We start from the raw sequence: 19,852 nt of genomic DNA, 5'->3' as shown, positions 1-19,852 counted from the left end.
CAAAAACCTGGAAATGATTAATTAAACCCGCTGAAAAACCAGCGGAAGCGGCTTGCATATCAATTCTGTTTGATATCGCAAGTTGCGATTTTGAAATTTTACTGTAAAAAAAAAAAAAAAATCTCTGTGAAAGAACCAATGCTGAAGAAAGACAAATGTAATTAATTGAACTCTAAAATCTAAAATACTTATATATAATATATATATATATATATATATATATATATATATATATATATATATATATATATATATATATAGGGCAAATAAGTTGCATTTTGTGTGGGAAGAAAATGCACAAAAGCAATAGAAAAAACTTTTGATAAAACATCAATTAAACCAGTAAAAATTCTTGGCAAACATTTATTAAACTGTAATTAAACTGTACAGTGTGTGGATTTAGTTTGATACGGCAGGGGATTGTGATTATTGGTCATTGTTAATGAACTAAAAATCAGTGTGCAAAAAAAAAACGGTACCAAAGAAGAAAATCAAAAAAGTCATGCCTTGGGACTAATGCATTAACGCTTTTATGCAAATCCTTAATTATGTCTAATACATTACATTTAAAAGAATTAGTCAGTCAAACTAAGCGTGAAAACCCAGAGTGACCCTAATATTCATTTAGTTATTGTGATTTTTAGTGTAATGTAGGCTATTTTAAAGTTTTGCTGTAGGAAAAGAAGAAAAGCTATATTCAAACACTCAAGTACACGTAGCGCCATCAAACACAACACTGATTTAATGCTTAGGTTTAATAAAAACCTTTTCTGTTTTATTGTTTATTTTTTTTCTCTCCAAAATCAGTTTGGGACCCCGCAAACGAAGAGTTCCCGACGACGGCGTCCGGGAAGGTGAGTTGTGAAAAACGAAAGAAGGGAGAAAGCACGTGTACGCGAGCAGCTGAAATCGATAAATCAACTGATCGATGCTCTGAAACATCGGGATCACCGTCTGGCCGTCGATACGGAGCAGCGCGCGCTCTCTGCTTAAGGACCGCCTCGCGGGCGACGGGACGCTGGCCAATACGATCCAAAAGTCGCGGAAACCTTTGTGCGGCGAGCGTTTCCACGCGCGAAAATGATCCGGGATGGGGAATAATCCGAGGGAGAGACAAAGAGAGGGGGAAAGATCACTGATGACGGCGGCGGCGGCGGCCTAGAAACATCAGGAATTCCTCGCTCCGCTCGACTGGATCTTTAAGGCGATGGGGGATTTTACGCATTACCAAGAAAACGGGCTCGCTTTCCTCCTCCGCGTGGTTTCGGCTCGGAGGAGGATGCACTGAAGTCTCGCGCGCGCGGTCTGAGAGTCTGCGGCTCGCGTGAAAAGGAACGGCGGCTCTGCGCATTGATGCGTGCGTGCGCGAGCGCGTACGCGTGCTCTCCCGTGACCGATGGCACTGGAAACCGTGCGCAACGGCTATGTGCGCACTTGTGTCACTCCCGCGGAGCAGGACTGCTGGCACTCGCGCTTGGCTCTCGTGTGGAGCCGTAGGAGCCTCTCCTCGGCCGCGTGCGTCGCCTCGCTGTCCGTGCTGCTCGCGCTGCTCGCCGCGGACTGGGACGCGGAGCGCGCGTGTCACTTGGTGACGCTCGCGGAGCTCGCGTGGCAGCTGCTCTCCCCCGTCTTCACGCTCGTGTGTGCCTTCTTCTGGGTGGGCGTGTATCTGCTCCGCTGCGGGGTGCTCATCCGCACCGCCGTGTTCCTGCTCACCGTGTGCCATCTGGGCGAAGCGGCGGCGCAGTCGCTGTTGGATGCGCAGCAGCTGTACTCGTTCGCCGCCACCGCGCTGGTGCTGCTCGCCTGCCTGGCCAGCGGGGCGCTCATGGTGGTGCGTCTGGGTCAGGGCATCTCCGTGCTCCTGTTCATCAGCATCATCAGGACCGTATCGCTGCTGTCTCTGCAGAAGGTGCGCGCCAGCTGGAGACCCTACCTGGCGTACCTGCTCGGGGTGCTGGGGGTCCTGCTGGCGAGGTATGCGGACAGGCTGCTGCCACCGGAGCAGGGCGCATCACACCGGGAGGGATCGAGGGGAGATATTCCGGTATTTAAGAGGCGCAGGAGGTCCAGCTCCGTAGTCTCGTCAGACATGGCACAGCACGGCCAGCCCAGGAGCAAATCTCACAGGAGGACGTCGCTGCCCTGCTTGCAGAGGGACCAGGTAGGGGCTCTTTATCGATCGCGAACGTTAAAACGTGACCTTGTTATTGGTGCTTTTAACATCACGAGAACAACAGTCGAAACACTTTTCAGGCTGTGAGCTCGTTTCACGAGACCGCCGTTTCGGTGTCGCTATCGATCGTTTTAGTAAAAAAAAATAGGTCACGCTTTACGTTAGTGTTTATTTGCATAAATTATAGTAGTAACGCTAAAGAGCTGCGTTCACTTAGTGTTGTTGTTGCATAGAAATCTAATGCGTTCTAAAATGTTAGTACCTCTTATTAATATGGCAATGCTCCTAAATCTATCTGTACATTTATTTTATTTTATTTTTTATTTTTTGTCCTGGAGGTTTTTGTTTGTCCTGTCACTTACTTGGAGACCTGGAACGCTTTCGCTCAAGCATGCATGCTTTAGATTTCACGTGTGACATGATATCAAGCGGGAAAGCTCGTGCCTAAAGCGGTGAACTTTGACCTCTTGTACTCCTATTAGGTGTGTTTTTTGATTTTACGGCTGTGCTGACCTGCGTTGTTATACTTGGGCACGTAGAGGAAAACCTCACAGACGCTTATGCACGACAGGGAAGATGCACGTAATGTTTTTGTGCGTGTTTGTGCATATTACAGGTATTTTATGCTACACAGCTACTGAAGAGCGTGTTGCACGATTTGACTTGTCAACGGAATGTTATGGCATTTGGCTGCAATTACAGTCAAGCTATACATTTTTTAAAGCCATGTAGCTTTTTAAGGGAATCGATCGCCTTGAGCTTTTTTGCTATTTGAATAACGTTTTAAAAACTTTTTTTTAATTATTATTATAGTGCATTGCGAGGATAAAGAGAACTATACACCGTTTAGACGGTTGATTAGTCAAAATATTTAGCTGACCTAGTTTCTGAGAACTAATTGCCTATTGTTAAGCACGATTAATTGCCTTAGTGGCATTTACTCATCTCTTTGTCCCGTTTGCAGGCGTGATTTAGCAAAAAATAAGATGAACTTGCATTTAAAGTTCGGCTCTAAATCCTGTAGGGAATGCAAATGAAGCGTACCGTTGTAACAATGGATGGGTTTCGTATGGATTCGGCTTTTCCTTTTGTTATTCTCGCTGGACATTTAGTGTTTTCACAGAGAAGTTGGTCTTTTTTTGCTGCACTGGTCTTCGAGTATTTGATTTGCGCCCCCTAGTGAGCGTATAATTAATGCATTTGGGACCTTTTTGCCTACGGGACGGTTAAAAGGAACTCGATTTGTGCCGAATGCGTGCATCGTCAGTGGAGCACTTGTGAAATGACTCCATGTTCTGCAACACACACACACACACACACACCTGGTGCACATGTGTGACGTCTGGAGTGATGTTAGTTGTGCAGTTGTTTTATCTGTGTGGTCTGGCTGCGTAAACATGCCAGAGTGTGACCCCTGCGCTGTTCCCGTCTGCTCTGACAATAACCCGCGTGTTTTAATGGGCCACACAGAACCGCGCGCACCGAGACGAGCCTTCGCTGTCTGTTTGATGTCAGAGTTTGGTCCGTTCTGCGACGGGGCCGTGAACTCGGCTTCAGTTTGCAGCTGTTATGAAAACGTGGACGTGTTCAAGTGTCGGTGACGTTAATTGGCATATCTGCGTTTTTCGGACATCATTGCACGCTTCTATTATTAATGCGAAAGCTGTGCGTTTTTGCAAGACTTTTAGTGTCATTTGCTTTGTTTTAACTGTACAGAAATGGTCCGTTGTTATCCAGTACTTGTACAGAAGTCTTACTTTTTACGGAAAATTGAAGGCGGATATGTTTTTCTTAGTGTTTTGTGCATCTCTAGCAATCCATCTGCAGACGAATGCTAGTTTGTGATGTTTTGATGGTAAGCAAGTACTTCAATAGCACAGTAAAAAATGACCAAATTGCAGTAAATGCCAAAGCGATTTGCACAATATTTGCTTTTAATGACCCTAAAAGTTTAATTAAACCATCAAAATATGAGTAATGCGTTATATCAGGAAGAGAAAAGCATTAACCTATAGAAACGATAGGCAACCCAAGTACACACTGACTGCAGTATAATCGTTATTAATATTTAATTGGATCTCCTTTTGAAAATGTTTAAATGGAATTATTTTGAAATGGAATTGTCATCCAGTAGTCTATTTTACTGCTTTGAATGATTATTTAATTAGATATTTCGCGCAATATCACAAATCAAACATTTGAAATGCAAAGCGCATGCAAAAAGTTTTACTTTCCAAGCACAACTGCTCGATATGCGTGGAAAACAACATCAGTACGTTTAAATAAAAGGCAAATACGCGTATATGCACTTCACTTCAGGGCCATGAAGTGATAAAATGCAATGTTAGTGTCTTTGAAAATAACGTACAGTTGCATTTATTCGTTTATCTTTTGCTTACACGATCGATTTCCTGGAAACCAAAACAAAGGTTTTCGTTCTCAGGCAAAATAAGGTACAAAAGCCGTCTCTTGAGCTGTACATTTGTAAAAGTTGCATCATTTAGGCTGTAATATGGTACAAATATGTACTTTTTTGAAGGTACTAAAAATGGGTTAATAAGGTATAAAGGTGTACCCTTTTAAAAAGGATACCATTCTTGTGACCGCTTTTGTACCTTTTTGTCCAAAAATGTCCAAACAATTGACTATTGTATTCGTCACGCTCCACTCTTTAAGCTGCAGCAAAGCCAGATATAATTATATAAAAGTTACTGTACCGCAAAAGTGCTATGGGAAGTCGAACCGAGCATCAAACTGGCATTAGTACATCTTTTAATTTGGGTGGTTGCTTCATAAACAGGAAGTGAGCTCAGAGCGACTGTGGCCATTATCTGTCGTCCACTCAGTAGAGCGCATGCCCTGGGCGCTTTCAGTGACGGACAGAAAATCATTCCCGTTATGAACATCGCTGTGCGAAGTGAGTTACGTAACGGTCTTCAAATGGACCGAGAAGCGCTCGTCTTTCTATAGACTCGAATAACCTTATGTGGAGTTGGGCTTTGAATAAACGCCTCCCGATGTCCGCTTTCTGATCGGAGCGGCCTGAGCTCCTCAATCTGATACAGTACTCGCAGTTTGGACTTTTAGTTCCCGAGGACTGTTAGTTTTCACGTGAGCTAGTGCTCTAGATGATTGAAGGTTATTAAAAGAGTGTTTCTGGGTGGTAAGCTGAAGCGTAGCTCGCTGCATATGCCTGCGTTTAAGCCCGGGTCTCTAGAGGACGGCGTTCACGGAAAACCCCCGTTTAATGGCACGAGGAGCCGTTTTAACTCAAACACCTCACCGCGTGGAGCCTTTAGTAGCCTTTAGCGGGTCACTGAATTGCGATTAGCCCAGGGCTGCCTGGAAAAGCTGTTCTCCGTGAGCAGGAGCCTCTGGGCAGAGCCGAGAGTATTTAAATCTGCTCTTAAAGGGGAAGGGAGACATTTTTCAGTGTGAAAATACTTTCTGCTGTCCCAGTTTAATCAGGGTTTCTGTGGGTCTTACAGAGTCTTAATTCCAGAAATGAAGGCCTTAGAGTTGAAAGTCTAATTCATGAAGTCGTGGCTTTCAGTGTTTCTCTTGTTTTTCCAACGCAAATGTCTAACACCATTAAATCGAGATGCATTTACCCAAGATTCAGAGTACTTTAAGCAAGATTGAATTTGTCAGTGGGGAATAAAAGCTATTTTTCTCTTCAAATTAAGTAGATTTTTCACGCGATTTGTTCTTTTTTGCAGTTTTGTGAAGAAGCCACACTAAAGGGTACTTGCATATTTCAGTAAAGTGTTTTTAATTTTAAAATAATGTAGATCTGTTGGAAGTTGTATTTTCAAACTTTTTACATTTACATCTAGAGAACATGCTGATGTTCCTCCCTTTAATGGTCCTTTACTTGGTCTTAAAAAGGTCTTAAAACGTATCTTAAAAATTGTGCACAAACAATTGAAGTATGTAATAAAGCGTAGTTAAATGCACAGAATCTTTCTCTTGGTTAGACTTCTCGTGCTGTGTTTGTTGAACTTGTCATAGCAGCTATTTAATGCATGTCTCACCAGTGCTTTTGCAAGTTGGCTTCAATCTAGAACGCTCTGGATCTACTTCTTTCAAAGTGTGCATTAGACTCAAGCCATTCATATCGCAGGTTGAGGTGTGCATGAGTGTAAACACTGGCTGTTTAGTGCTGCGGAAATAATAATATTCAGCCCATTTTACAGTAATGTGACGTATTTCGGTGCGTAACAGGACTGTGATGATGTGTGTTTTTATATACCAATAGCAGCTAATAAATCAGAAGTCTTGCACATTTAAAGATAAAGACATTTAAAAATAAGGTGGGTTGAAGTTTACGTGTGCTTCTAACAGCCAAGAAATGTGAAAATTATCCATTTTGTTGGTTTGTAATTATTATTTTTTTTTAATTTATAGGTTTAAATTTTATTGTTTTGAAAAATGCACAAAAATACTATTTTCAAATTTTGTGTGATGGATGGATAAATAGATTATCTCTAAAACTGCAATCAAAAATTTGAGGTTGATATTGCAAAAAAAAAAATTCAGTAAGATTTAGTTTGGGTGCGATACAAATGTTTCCCTTTTATATGAAATTAATTTCCAATGCAGCCATTTTTCTTGCACAATCTTTTAACTTTTTCAAACCACATCCAAGTGTCAAAACCTTTAGCAAGTACGAGCCGAAACATTTCGGTCAAAAATCACCAAAAAGCATTAAGAAAGTAATAAGGTTTCAGATTAACCTAAAAGAGTAGGCTTTTTCCGCTTTCATCTTTTCTCCGGATGATTAAACGCCGGGTCCTCCCTCGTTGTCGTTCCTCCCCAAAAGTAGAAAAACAGTGGCATTTTTAGTGGCCTGAGAATTTCAGATGCTTCTGTTTCTTTTGTGATGGAAGCAAGGATAACGTCTTAGATTTCTGGAGGAGAAGAAAGGGTGTGTGAGGAGCTATTCGAGGGATGACGCAAATGGAGATCCATAGAGACCAGGAGTACGTTTCTGTGCCATGGGCTTTTTGTGTGTGTGTGTGTGTGTGTGTGAGTGTGTTGTTGTTTTTTGCGGGGGTCCTTTTCCCATGCAGGAGATATGAGGTGGGACTTTTCTGGCGGCCGGGGTTGAAGATAAACCTCTGAAAGCAGCGAGATGTGAAAAAAAAAAAGCCGAGCGCCTGAGCTCACTTAAAGCAGACGATGTGGCCTGAAGGTAATGGTTTCCTGTCTGAAGTGGACCCTGCGCCGTCCCTCGCGGTTCTGTCCCGTCCTGCAGTAGCAAGGCGCAGAGATTTTTAATCTACACCAGAGCACTCGACGCGCTGAGGGTTGTTTTCCTTCCTGCAGGCCCGCGTCTTCGCTCCCTCTCGCTCTAATTGGTCTCGTCTGCGCCGCGCGCTGCAGCAGACAGAGGGATCTTTGACGTCGACGCGCTGTATTTTGCTTGTAAGAGGCCGGACCGTGCCAGGCCTGGAATGTGTAGCCTCAGCTGTCTTGCCTGGGCCGGCGGCTGCCAAAAACCTCATCCATTTTAAAAATGCTAGTCTTGACTCTTTCCAAACAAGCTAGGAAGAGCTGCGCTGTTTCGATCGGAACCAGGTGCACAGCCGGCGCGAAAAAAAACAAAAAACAAAACAAATGACATTTAACTGTTGTACATGTGCAGGCCGGACGCGGCAGAAACACCGAGCCGCTGTAAAAGCGTGTCATGAGAATACAAGCTGTTCAAAGGCTTCTGGAAATTTTGTGTTTTTTAGACCAAGTCGCTTATTACAGTACACCAGATGCCAAGAAGTGAGGACTCTGGGTGATGCACATGAAGTATTCACAGGGTGTTTCTAATGGTGCTGTTGGGGTTTATTATAACGCGGTCAAACCATTAATTGCGATTAATCAACCAAAATAAAGTTTTTCTGGTTCACATAATGTGTATTTCTAAATGTACACACATACGGTATATATTTTGAAAATGTCTATGCATGTACATTTATATTCTTATATTTTTAGATTATATAAATATATTTAACATTTAAACATAGCACATTTGTATGTGTACATGCATGTATTTGTGTGTGTGTGTATTTTATATATATATATATATATATATATATATATATATATATATATATATACAAAAAACCTTATTTTTGATGCACTAAAATTAAACCATGTTGTGATTTTTTTTTTTTTTTTATTTCAGTTTGATTTATTTTTGTGAATTGATTGCTATTTTACTAATGTGTATTACCTAAATTGATAAAATATTATTGTTTTAGTTAGTCACCCTTTTTGTAAGTTTGCCTCTAAATACATTGCTATTTTTTCATATATATTATTTTACGTATGTATTATTTTTTTATATTATGTCTAATTAAATTGATAAAATAGTTATAACTATAAAATATTTAATAGTAAATATTTGATTTCTTTATTAATGAAATTGCTAATTAAATATATTTAGTTATTTATTGGTATTTTTTCCTATGCATTCTATGCATTTTTTTTGCTCCAGTTAATTTTATCTTAACTAATTAAAGATTTCACATCTATTTGGCAACATTTACTTAAACATTTTTATTTGTATGTCGCTCTCACTAGTGTTCTCTGTGGGAGTGTGTTTGTCACATGTATTTCAGCTGCTGAGAGGTGGCGTGTTATTTTAACCTGGGCTGGCCGGGCCCCAGCGCACCTCTCACCAGGAGCTCCCCCACTGCTGCCCAGATGAGCGGCCGGCCCCAGACAAGGCCTGTCTTGTTAACTCACTCAGTGGCGTGTTTTAGTCTCGAAAATATGGACGGCAGATGGTGTAGAGATGGGGGAAGTTTCATAGCCGAGCCAGTCGTCGACAAAAACGGCATCTGTACATCTGTCTGTTTGTCAGAGCGTCTCTCTCGCTCGTTCTCGCGCTAGGGTTTACGTATTTGAGCCACGGTTTGCCTTTTTCTAAGTATATCTCAATTAGTGGGAGGCAGAGTTGCTCTGAAACTGAGTTGCTCAAAAACATACGCAAGTTAACAAACAAAGTAGTGTTGAACAATATTGATGGCAAAAGTTACTGATTTATGGTAATTACCGTCATTTAGTGCAACCGATTAAAAAAAATATATAGTATAATTATATAAATTATTTACTGCATGATAAATATAGATACTTTTAAGATTAGTTGATCATTTGACTAAATATGTATGCGTCTAAACAAAAATGTTAACTATATGGTCCATTCAATACACAATAAATTACAAAGTACATGTTGAATTCAACATGACATTTTGAACTACTTAGACTGAAATAGTGTTTTGTTTTAATAATCTGCTTTGATTTTCCATCTCCCCTCTTTAAAATGATTAATGTTTAGCTTCTGTCCGTGTTTGTGAGTCTCTATGAAAGCGTGTGAATTTCACCTCATTAATGGTGACTAATATCTTTAATCCCGAAACCTGCATCCGAACCCCATACGTATCCCGAGGGGACTTCTGACGCAAAAGTGTTTTTGTGAGGCTTTGATAACCGCCGACGTTTCGTTTTACCACCGGCTTCTCGGAGGAAACAATGAAACGGCAGCTGGAAGATTTTAACTACGGCCAAGAAACAAACTTGCTTAGTTGACATGTTGCTGCAGCTCGCACCTTAGCTGCCAAAGCCAAACCTGATGGTTCTGTCTGCGTGTGTGTGTGTTTTTTTTTTTCCTATCAGATAATTGCCTGACCGTTACAGCTGGAAGTGTTTTTCGGACGCTTGTTAGCAGGGTTAAGTGCGTAACTCTGCTAATAATGTGAAACCGCGCAGTCACAGGTCCACCGTCAGAGCTCGCGTGAGAAACCGGGCCCCTGTTTTGCGTCAGGAGTTGACGGATACCGTGAGAACTGCTGCTGTCTTATACCCACCGCTGCTAGATCTGACTGTGATCACAGTAAAAAGTGCATAGATCTGTTCATCAGTTAGGAAAGGTACGGGAGGGGAAGGAATACGGCATAAAATGAAAATTCACTTTTTTTTTCGAAACGATGTACTGGATATAATTGTGAACGGTTCATCTGTGGTTTTTGACAAAATGTTTTGGTCTGCTTAACCTCAGCATCCAACCAACAACCGAATTCAAGTCTTTTGTATTACTGTCGCTACTTTTCCGTTTCATCGCAGCGTTAAAATTGACTAAACTACAAGCTGAATCTTAAGTACAAACAGAATCGTAGCATAACACACAGAAGTAGCATTTAAACCCCGCCCCTCCACTTTTGAACGCCCACATCTCAACATCCAATCAAAAACCGGAATGTAGAACTAAGTCCCGCCCTACATTTTTTCCACTGTTATTGATAGCATGCTGTAACGTTTAGGCCCCGCCCCTCGGTTTGAGTGCCACGCCCACATTTCAAAGTCCAATCAAAAAACGCTATATAAACGATTCCAAAAATTTTGGGGATAGTTACACAAAGATTTACATCACAATACAGAAAAAAATATCTGTCGCTAGTTCTTTCATTGCTTCATAAGATGCAAGCTAATCCTAAAGTACAGTACAGACAAAGTAGTTAAGTTAATTTAAGTTAATAGTTAAACAACTACAAAGCTGTAATCACATTTAAAAAATCAAATTTATATAATTTGATATATTTCTACATTCAGAGCATTTATCTGACACAAAGTACCTTAACAGCATTTAACACAGAAGTAGCATTATATCATATAGCATGAAGCAGCATTTGATTTAATATTGCCACTAATATTTATTACAAATAAAACAAACAAATTAAACCACGGCAACCACAAATGAACTATGGGTTTGTTACACTTACCATAGTTCGACCACTATATTTGTGCTTAATCTGTAGTTAAACAAATGTTAATCAATCTGCCCGTAAACGTGGTTACTGCATTTTTACTATAATAAAACCAGGGTTAGTTTTCGCTACTAAAAATGCTCACAAACGGCAGTGTCATGCTTCACTGCACATTGCTGGGGGAAGGTAGCTTACTAGAAACAAGCTAAGCTACTGTTATGCTAATGCTACCAGCGTTAGCGCAACCCACTTAATGTCTGATTCTTGCTAAAAACGTTTTGCTTAAATCAGTCTTTTCTCACAACACGCCTGTATTTTGTGCGACAGGTTTAGCGTTAGCTTCTTTAACTCAGTTTTACCTATGCTAAGTGACGACGTACAAATTCTTCTGTTTGTTTAATATTTATCCCAAGGCTTGTTTCTGCTTGACATTTATCAGATAGTAAAGATACATCTACTAAACAGTGAAGACATTATAGCTGAAACAACGACAACATTGTTTTTATTTTCAATAAGTGCCATGCTTTAAAATGTTAAGCACACTTAGCGGTTGTTTATGTGTGTGCGTGCGGGCAGATACGCGCCGTTGTAATGCGCAGAATTGTTTCGCGGCCTCACATGGATAAAGCCATTTACGTGTTTGCTTGGTTCGCCGTCATGCTGCTTTAACAATTTCATTGGAGGCGATTAAAAAAATTATAGGGATTTTTATGCCACATCTCTTCCTGTTCTTCTCACTGGGAGGGAGAGAGTGAAGATAGAGGGCATGTAGGGGTTCTGTGCTTCCTTCACAGATGTGATCCATCTGTACAGGACCTGAAAGAAACACTCCTACATCTCCTTAAGCGTAGGGAATTGGACAGTTTGCACCAGCGAGAATTTTCACTTATTGGAAATGAAGGCATGTTTTTATTCACTGATCGTCAGATCTGGTGGATCGGCCAATGTATTTTCATTGTATTCTAGGGTAGATAAAACTACCGCGATACCAAAAAGTACATTTACTTAACTGTAGTTTCAAGCTGAAATCTACACTTATTGCAAAAAACACGCAACATTCTTCCTTTTCACACAAATGATGATTTCAGGTTACTATCGATTCATAAGGTTTTCGTGCAGTTCCATACAAAGTACTACTTTAAGCCCTCAAAACAGTTTTGCCATAGTATATGATTTGTTAACAAATGAATTTGAATCTTTGCATAGCAAAATTAGCTTTTTAATGGCTTTTCTGACATGGTTAACGTGCTCGGTCGCGCACCTGATTCAGCATTGCACTTGTGATACTGAGCTTTTTTTTTGCGTTAACTTTCAGCACACGATAAAACAACATGACAAAACATTTCCAGATTCAAGTTCATCCGTTTTGGATGAAAACTAAATATTCTTTTTAGCGCCGCTGACTGGACACTGTAATTTTTAAAATGTTGCAAATGTAAAGTTAAATAATTTTGAAATGTTTGAGGTATTTTGTGTGTAATCTGTAGTGATGCGCATGTTGGTGTGTGTGTGAATAAGTAACGCGATGCTTTGCTAAAACAAAGTGTGGGTTGAAGCTGTGAGACACTGTGTGCTGCAGGCGTTTGATCCGACGGAAGTGACCTCAAGCAGCAAGAGCTTCCTTGCTTTCCCTAAACCAGCATCCGTGGTCCTAACGCGCGTGACACCTGCAGAGATGGGGACGTTCACTTTAGTCATTTACATCAAATCCGGAGAGGTTATCCTGATCCTGAAAGCCAGAGATGTGCTCAGGTGCTTTGACAAAAATGGGTCTGGCTGTTTGATCTTGGATTGGTATATTGATGCACCTGGGCACTTTATTTGAAAACCACAAAATGAACGGCTGTGCCATTGGTCTTATATGACTGTACACCTGAAGGGAATTGAAAAGGCTCAGTGGCTTCTGCTTTTCAACTTGCCTCCTTATGAAACATAATAATGTAAAGGAAAGTGCTGCTTTTTCATAAGCGCCACCTACTGGCAGAGAATGAATTTATTTTGTTCTGTTTTGATTTTTTACATTTTTTTTTTAAACCATTGTATTGATGCTTTTTCATATATATATATATATATATATATATATATATATATATATATATATATATATATATATATATATATATATATATATAAAACAAAAACACTGGTAGAAAGTGATTTGTATTCTTTTGCATTTCCTGCACTGAAATAAACCAATTTAGCGGACTAACTTATTATTTTTATGAAATATAGCTAGAATAATATAGAAATTTAGAATATAGAAAGTTTTTAGTATTTTTAATTAAATAAATGTAGCTTTGGTGAGCAGAAAAGGACAAAATACTTTTAAAAATACATATTAAAACATCTTGTCGACCTGAAACGTTTCATAAGGAATGTATCAAACAAAACTAATTAGTAAGCGATTCGTTCGCTAGTCACCATGACTCCCCTCATTCTACCGCACACAACATCCTCCGTTCAGTTCACCGTTACGTAACATTAAAGACAGACTAGATGAGGAGAGCGAGCGAGTAAATGGCGTCCCATCCGCGATGCCCGCCTGGCACTCATACGACAGCTGGCACCTCGACTGTGGCAGCAGCGGAAAGGACCTCAGCTGCCGTCCTGCTCTTATGTCTCGTCCTTATGTAACAGGACGCTTTGGCTGGGATGGAGGTTGACCTATTGGATGAGGGTCAGTTCTGTGAGACTGATTGACTAAATGCTAAAGTCATTTGTACCAACACAGACATTGTCCTCATCTGTCCTGCGTCAAACCACCCAAAAACCCCTGCTTTAATCATGTGTTTTTATATAACTATGGCCGTTGCATCGGTTTTCATCATCTTTAATGACATTTCTGATCTTTTATTTTATGTTTAGATTTTGACGCGATCAGTTTTCTGATCCGAAGAAATTTAAAATCAAATGATGCATCGATAGAGCGATCGTTTAACAGATAAAAGCTTTATTTTATCTTTCCTCTTATCTGATTGCCAATGTTATTTTTGCAGCACACCACCATTCAAATGACTTAAATGAGTCATGAGTCTGCAGAAATACATTAATCTGATCAAAAGTGCAGTGAAGACATTTATGATGTTTTTTGATTCAAGCAAATGCTGTTCTTCGTAACTTTCATCAAAGACAGTTTCCACAAAAATATGAAGCAGCACAACTTTTTTTTTTTTTTAACATCGATCATAATTAAAAATGTTTCTTGATCAGCAAATCAGCATATTAGACTGATTTGTGAAGCATCACGTGACCCTGATTATCACTGGAGAGATGATGCTGAAAATTCATGATTTTTGTCAGACTTTTTTTTTTTTAATTGTTATATGCATTAGAGATTTGTTTTTTCAAAAAAACAACCCCAAACTTGTGAATGGTAGCCTACAATGTGTTTTTATGCCCCATACAGAGACTAAAATTGCTAGCGATTCTAATATTATTGACCTTAAGATTCTCAAAGCCTCTTCCATAATTTATCCGCTCAAGCATCACTCTTAAAAGCTCACGCGTTTGGTGTGTATTAAACCTTGTCGTGTAAATGGTCCAGACATGAATGATTCCTCGAATCACACTCAGTCACTCTCCGTCTCGCGTCGTCCTCGGAGGGCTAAACTCGACCCCAACCCGTGAAGCAGCACATCTGACATTTCAAACAAACCAGGCAGGCCGTGCGGCAGACGGCTTCGTCAAATAAACACAGCAGATCCTGCTCGCGCTGGTTTGCGGCTGAGCTGGAAAGCTTCTCTCAGGGTTTGTGCTGTTGATGAACAGATGTGTCCAGGTGTTCTCGCTCTCCGGTCTGCGCTAATGGCTGTCACGAGACTTTGTGCAACCGTTGTCCCTGATCACAAGGGCTAATGGACTACGCACCTGTGTGTGTGTGAAGAGGATAGTGCGGAATAGCATGCTATTTCTTCACTATAAAGTGTGTATAATCCATTTTCTGTGCGCATAGCATTTTAGGGTCTATATTTACTTAAACCTCACTATGCATTGTGCTTATCTTGGCCATTTGACTGTGATCTGAAAACGATACCAAGCACAGTTTTGACATTTTTAATTAATCTGTTGTATTTTTATTTCATATCTATTTCCTTGATAATGAAGCATGCACAGACTTTTGTAAAGCGGACCTTTCTGAAGTGTTTAGTTACACTGTTCTTTACAGTCTGTCATTGGCTTACGTAGTACATGTATATATGTATATGTATAAAATATAATCTCAAGCTACAGAGCTTAATTTCGAGGCTCTTTCCAAGTAGTTGGTAAATTGGTTTGAATCAAAATGATCTGTTTTCCAGTAACCACAAACATCTGGAAAGGTCGTGGAAAAGTCATGGAAATGAATTGTTTAAATGTGGGAACACTTCATATGGCGTAGTATTTCTTGTGTGTGTGTGAGTTTATATTATATATATATATATATATATATATATATATAACTGTCTTTGTCCAGTGTTCTGGAAATGCATCTAAATGAATACATATTTAATGAGATTATTATTACAGATTTTTGTTTTTTGCACTTCTTAATGCAATCAATTAGCTGGGCAGGTACGGTGATGTTACACAGTTAAATGTTTCACGCCGTCACCTACCCTTAAAGAATGATAAGTAATAAACCGAAAGAAATCCATAATCAGCATGTGACGCACAGTAGTTAATTCTGCAGGAAAAGTAGCTTTATTACTTTCTTTGTACTTTATTTTGATGTTTGTTTTACCCCCTTCTCTCTAATAGAGTAACTGTGTATAAACACATACATTGGAAAATGGATTTCTGTGAAAGTGCTCATCTGTGTCACAGATGAGAGGGTGCAGTGAGTGTATGACGCTGGTTGGAGCCATTAAAGCGATGTAAACACACACACACACACACCTCTGAGAGCCCCAGTGGTTCTCTTTGCAGCGCTGGGATCGTATCATTAGCCGGGCTCTCAGGGTACATAAGGGCCTGTGTTAATGTCAGAATGGGCCGCTGGGCATGATATCCCCATTCACTCTCAGGACTGTCCATTCAGCACTAAGCACTCGCTCTCTTTCTCTCTGTCTTCCACCACAAAGTCTCTTATTGGATTAGGTTGTTGTGGTAGGGAAGGCACTGGGTGCGTATTTTACTTTGAAACTATTCCCCTTCGTTCTAGGAAATTAACTTTTTTGTGGCTTGTTTGTTGTTCTTGCTGACACTGATTTTTCCTGCTTCATTTTTTTTCCATCTTTTCGACACGAACGGCCATTTGCATCCCATTTCGTGACGCATTTCAACACGAAAAAAGACTGTGAATGAGAATAAAAAACGCTAAAAAACACGGCAAATCCAAAATTTCAAAAACACCCCAGCTATAATCTACTGCCAGTTTAGACTAGTTAAATATAAAATAATAGTTAAATATTTTTTGTTAACATGAAAATTAGGTAAAGCATGTATAAACCAAAATATTTACGAAAACCTCTGACAGATTTGGAGAAATGTCGCATTGCATCATTTGCTGACCAGTGGATGCTCTGCAGTGAATGGGTGCCGTCAGAATGAGAGTCCAAACAGCTGACTAAAAACATCACAATAATCCACACAGGCAGTTAATGCGTTGTGAAAACAAAAGCTACATGTTTGAAAGAAACAAATCCATCATAAAGGAAATTTTAAATAAAATATGAGGAAGCGTTATAAAGTATTATGGACTCATGTCTTGGTCAGAAGCGAAGTTAAAACGCCTTTAAAGATGGATTTGTTTCTTACAAATGTAGAAATGTTTTCACTTCACAAGACTGGTGTGGAGTATTATGATGTTTTTATCAGCTGTTTGGACTCTCATTCTGACGGCACCCATTCACTGCAGAGGATCCATTGGTGAGCCAGTGATGTAATTTATTTATGTTTTTTTGACCATTTCTCCAAATCTATGCTTGTAAAGTGTGATATGAAACAACAGATTTACTAAAAAATGCTAGAAACATTAGCAAAATAGGGCCAATCCAGACTTTATTTTGACTTTAAAACCATTCACAGACAGCGTGCATGCAGCACTTTTGGCATGTTTCTATCGCTTCATTCTGTTGTCCTGAAACGTGATTTGTGGGAAGTAGGTTAAAATAGGATTTGGTCTTTCAAATCCCCTCGTCTCGGCGTGTGTGAACGATAAGCCCTGACTCATGGCATTCGCATGGAAATGTTTTGTTGTGAATGAACCGCGAGAGATCCTCATCGCTGCTGCACAAACGCTTCCGTTTATTTACCTACCTGCGCAATATATATTTTTTTGCGCTCAAAAACATCGCCTTCCGCTTCCGTTCGGTGCTGTTCCCCCGATTCATGCGATTTGTCTTAGGCCCGAAAACTCATGTTCAAAGCGTGGCCAAAAATGTGACCCCTCGTGAACATAATTCACCCTTTCTTTTTTTTCCCCCCTCTCCTGAAAGCACATGCGGAGTACAGATGTGTGTACGTTGTCAGAGTGATGGCTACAAGAGAACAAGCCTCACGTGGATCACGCTGCAGTTACGCCGGTTTGTTTTTCCCACGAGAGCCGCACAGAAGCTGCAATCAGGCTCGTGTACTGTACTGGACGGAGAAGCACGCCGCTCGTAGCGGCTCCGGCCCAAAACAACACACAACCTCCATTAACCTCCATCGGGTCCGTCCCACCCGCGGTCTGCGGCTCTGCCCGCCTCGAGTCCTGGAAAGACGCCTGCTTTCTAGCATCCGTCGGGTCGAACTGGTTTGTTCGCTGCCGCCGATACGGACGGGCCAAAGTGTTCTGCTCCGTCTGACTCTAAACACACGCTAAAAACTTACTGTAATGCAAGCGTAACTCGGTCATGGCGATCGTTGGGGCAACCCAACAAGCTGTGGTCGGGAACTGGCTGCGCCGACCAAAAGAAAACATCGTCGTTAACCTTATATTCACACTGAAGTGAGACGCGATCGCAACGGAGTACGATGCGAACGCCAACATATCTAGTCGTTGGAAACCGTAGGAGCCACAGCTGGCTCTCATCATAACCGCGTCTCTGCGTTTGCGTCACGACTCGATGAGATACTCCCTGCAAAGTCATCTGGAGCTCAACTCAAAGGGCATCCATTGTGCCTTCGCCTTAGTGCGTTTGTGCATGTAAACCGTCTGCCGTTACAAAGAGAACGGACGTCAAACAGAGTTCATCTCTCCAACAGAGAACACCCGTTTGTAGTCCTGCCGTTATTTTAGTGATTTAGCTAGGCACCCTTAAAAAATAAAGGCGCTTCTTTACAGTCGTGGAAGCGTTCTTTAAAGAATCCTCTTTCTTGTCTTTAAATATTCCGAAGAACATTTTTTTCGCCACCGAGAACGTAAAGAACGTATTTTCCTTACGGAACCCTTTAGACAAGCAGGTTCTTTTCTGGCATCGTGCAAGCACCTTTATTTTTAATGGTGTATGCCACCATGATGCACGTATACTGTCTGCTTCAGCTCAGTCTTAGTTTTACAGATTTAGTGTCTAGTTTTTGGTTTGTGATGCAATTTGTCGTTTGTGAATTAATAATGAATTCACTGGAACATGTGTATGTGATTAAAAAAAGACTATATTTGATAAACTACAAAAAATACAGTAAAAACTAATATTATTGCAATTAAAAAGTCGTTCTCTTTTAATATATTCAGAGATGTAATTTATTCCTGTGATCAAAGCTGAATTTCCAGCATCCTTACTCCAGTCTTCAGTGTGACACGATCCTTCAGAAATCAGTGTAACGTGGTGATTTTCTGCTCAAGACGCATTTCTGATTATTATCAGTGTCATATGTTTGAATCATACGTTTGTTTTCAGGATTCTTTGATTAATAGAAGGTTCAGAGTAAACCGCATTTATTTGAAATAGAAATCGTGTGGATCATAGATGACGTAAACGCCTTTTTCCTTTTCATCTTTTTCCACGAAGAGTTCTAAATAATTCATCTCTCTCAGCAAGGCCGCAGTTAGCATCACTTAGACGCGTCAGATGCGTCTTAAATAATCGATATCGTTCCGTGAAATTCGGTTTCTGTGCCCGTGTCCCGTCTTGCACGCGCCCTCGCGTCGATCGCGGAGCAGAACGTGTCTGCTAATACGCGGCCTCTCGACGTGATTCGGTCTGACGTTAATGGAAGCGAGAGCCGAGTGTGTAACTTAACAGCAGCGTGCCGTTAGTGCGGGGAGAAACGCTCCACTTAGCAAATTGGCTGAGAAGAGCGAGAGCGGGAATACGGGAGGCCACAGGAATGAGCGTCCAGCGCTACACCACGCTCATCATTCTGATCAGACCCTAACTCGAATCGTACCAACATTTCATGAAAGACCCAGGCTCGTATTCACAAAGAGCCCCCGTTAAGGATTTTAACACGGCTCGAAGTCAATGAAAACATCCCACAAAGTCTGAAAGTGCACCGTGTGTGAAGCTGTTGTCTCTCAAAAGAAACGAAAGTTGACTCTGAATCATTGAGACGAGAGGTTTTTTTGAAAAACGAGTCCCAAGCCGTTTGGTGTTGATGAGACTGAGCCCCGCAGATTAGCATCACACGAAGGACGGGTTCGGAAAAAAAACGTTAAACCATTTGGGAGTCGTTATGAATGCGTATTATAAGACAATGAATGTGTTTTTTAACCTTGCGTGCATGTCAACCTGTTGTTGGGTCTGAAAAACCAAAATATGAATCTTTCATCACCTGTAATAGGGGCATCCGTTCAAGGAGCTCTTTAACGTTTCTAAAGCTTCTTTGAAGACTGATTGGTTGGTTGTGCAGGAAAGAAATTAAAGAGCATTTTAAGAGCAGGGTCTATTACATGCCTTTGACATTACAGACATAATTTTTCCTGTTTTACTCTCTCTCAAGCAAACCAGTATATTAATATTTGCCATGCTGTCATATTTTTACCCGTTTACACACTAATAAGCAATAAGCA

General features: G+C 40.7%; 1 protein-coding gene across 3 annotated transcripts in view; it reads left to right on the top strand.

Annotated features, from left to right (window-relative positions):
• The first annotated feature begins 370 nt into the window (after positions 1 to 370).
• The window catches only part of pde3a (phosphodiesterase 3A, cGMP-inhibited), a 79,742-nt gene continuing 60,260 nt past the window's right edge, over positions 371 to 19,852 (top strand). For 2 of the 3 annotated variants that reach the window (XM_043236980.1, XM_043236978.1), the window contains exon 1: positions 371 to 2,164. In XM_043236980.1, coding sequence (XP_043092915.1) covers positions 1,397 to 2,164 — 768 coding nt within the window. In that variant the 5' untranslated portion in view covers positions 371 to 1,396. The remainder of the gene's footprint in view (positions 2,165 to 19,852) is intronic. The other variant, XM_043236979.1, reaches the window with a different exon arrangement.

This window comes from Puntigrus tetrazona, chromosome 4, assembly GCF_018831695.1.
Source record: "Puntigrus tetrazona isolate hp1 chromosome 4, ASM1883169v1, whole genome shotgun sequence".
In the NCBI taxonomy this organism is placed as follows: domain Eukaryota; kingdom Metazoa; phylum Chordata; class Actinopteri; order Cypriniformes; family Cyprinidae; genus Puntigrus; species Puntigrus tetrazona.
This window is presented reverse-complemented; position numbering and strand designations above follow the sequence as displayed.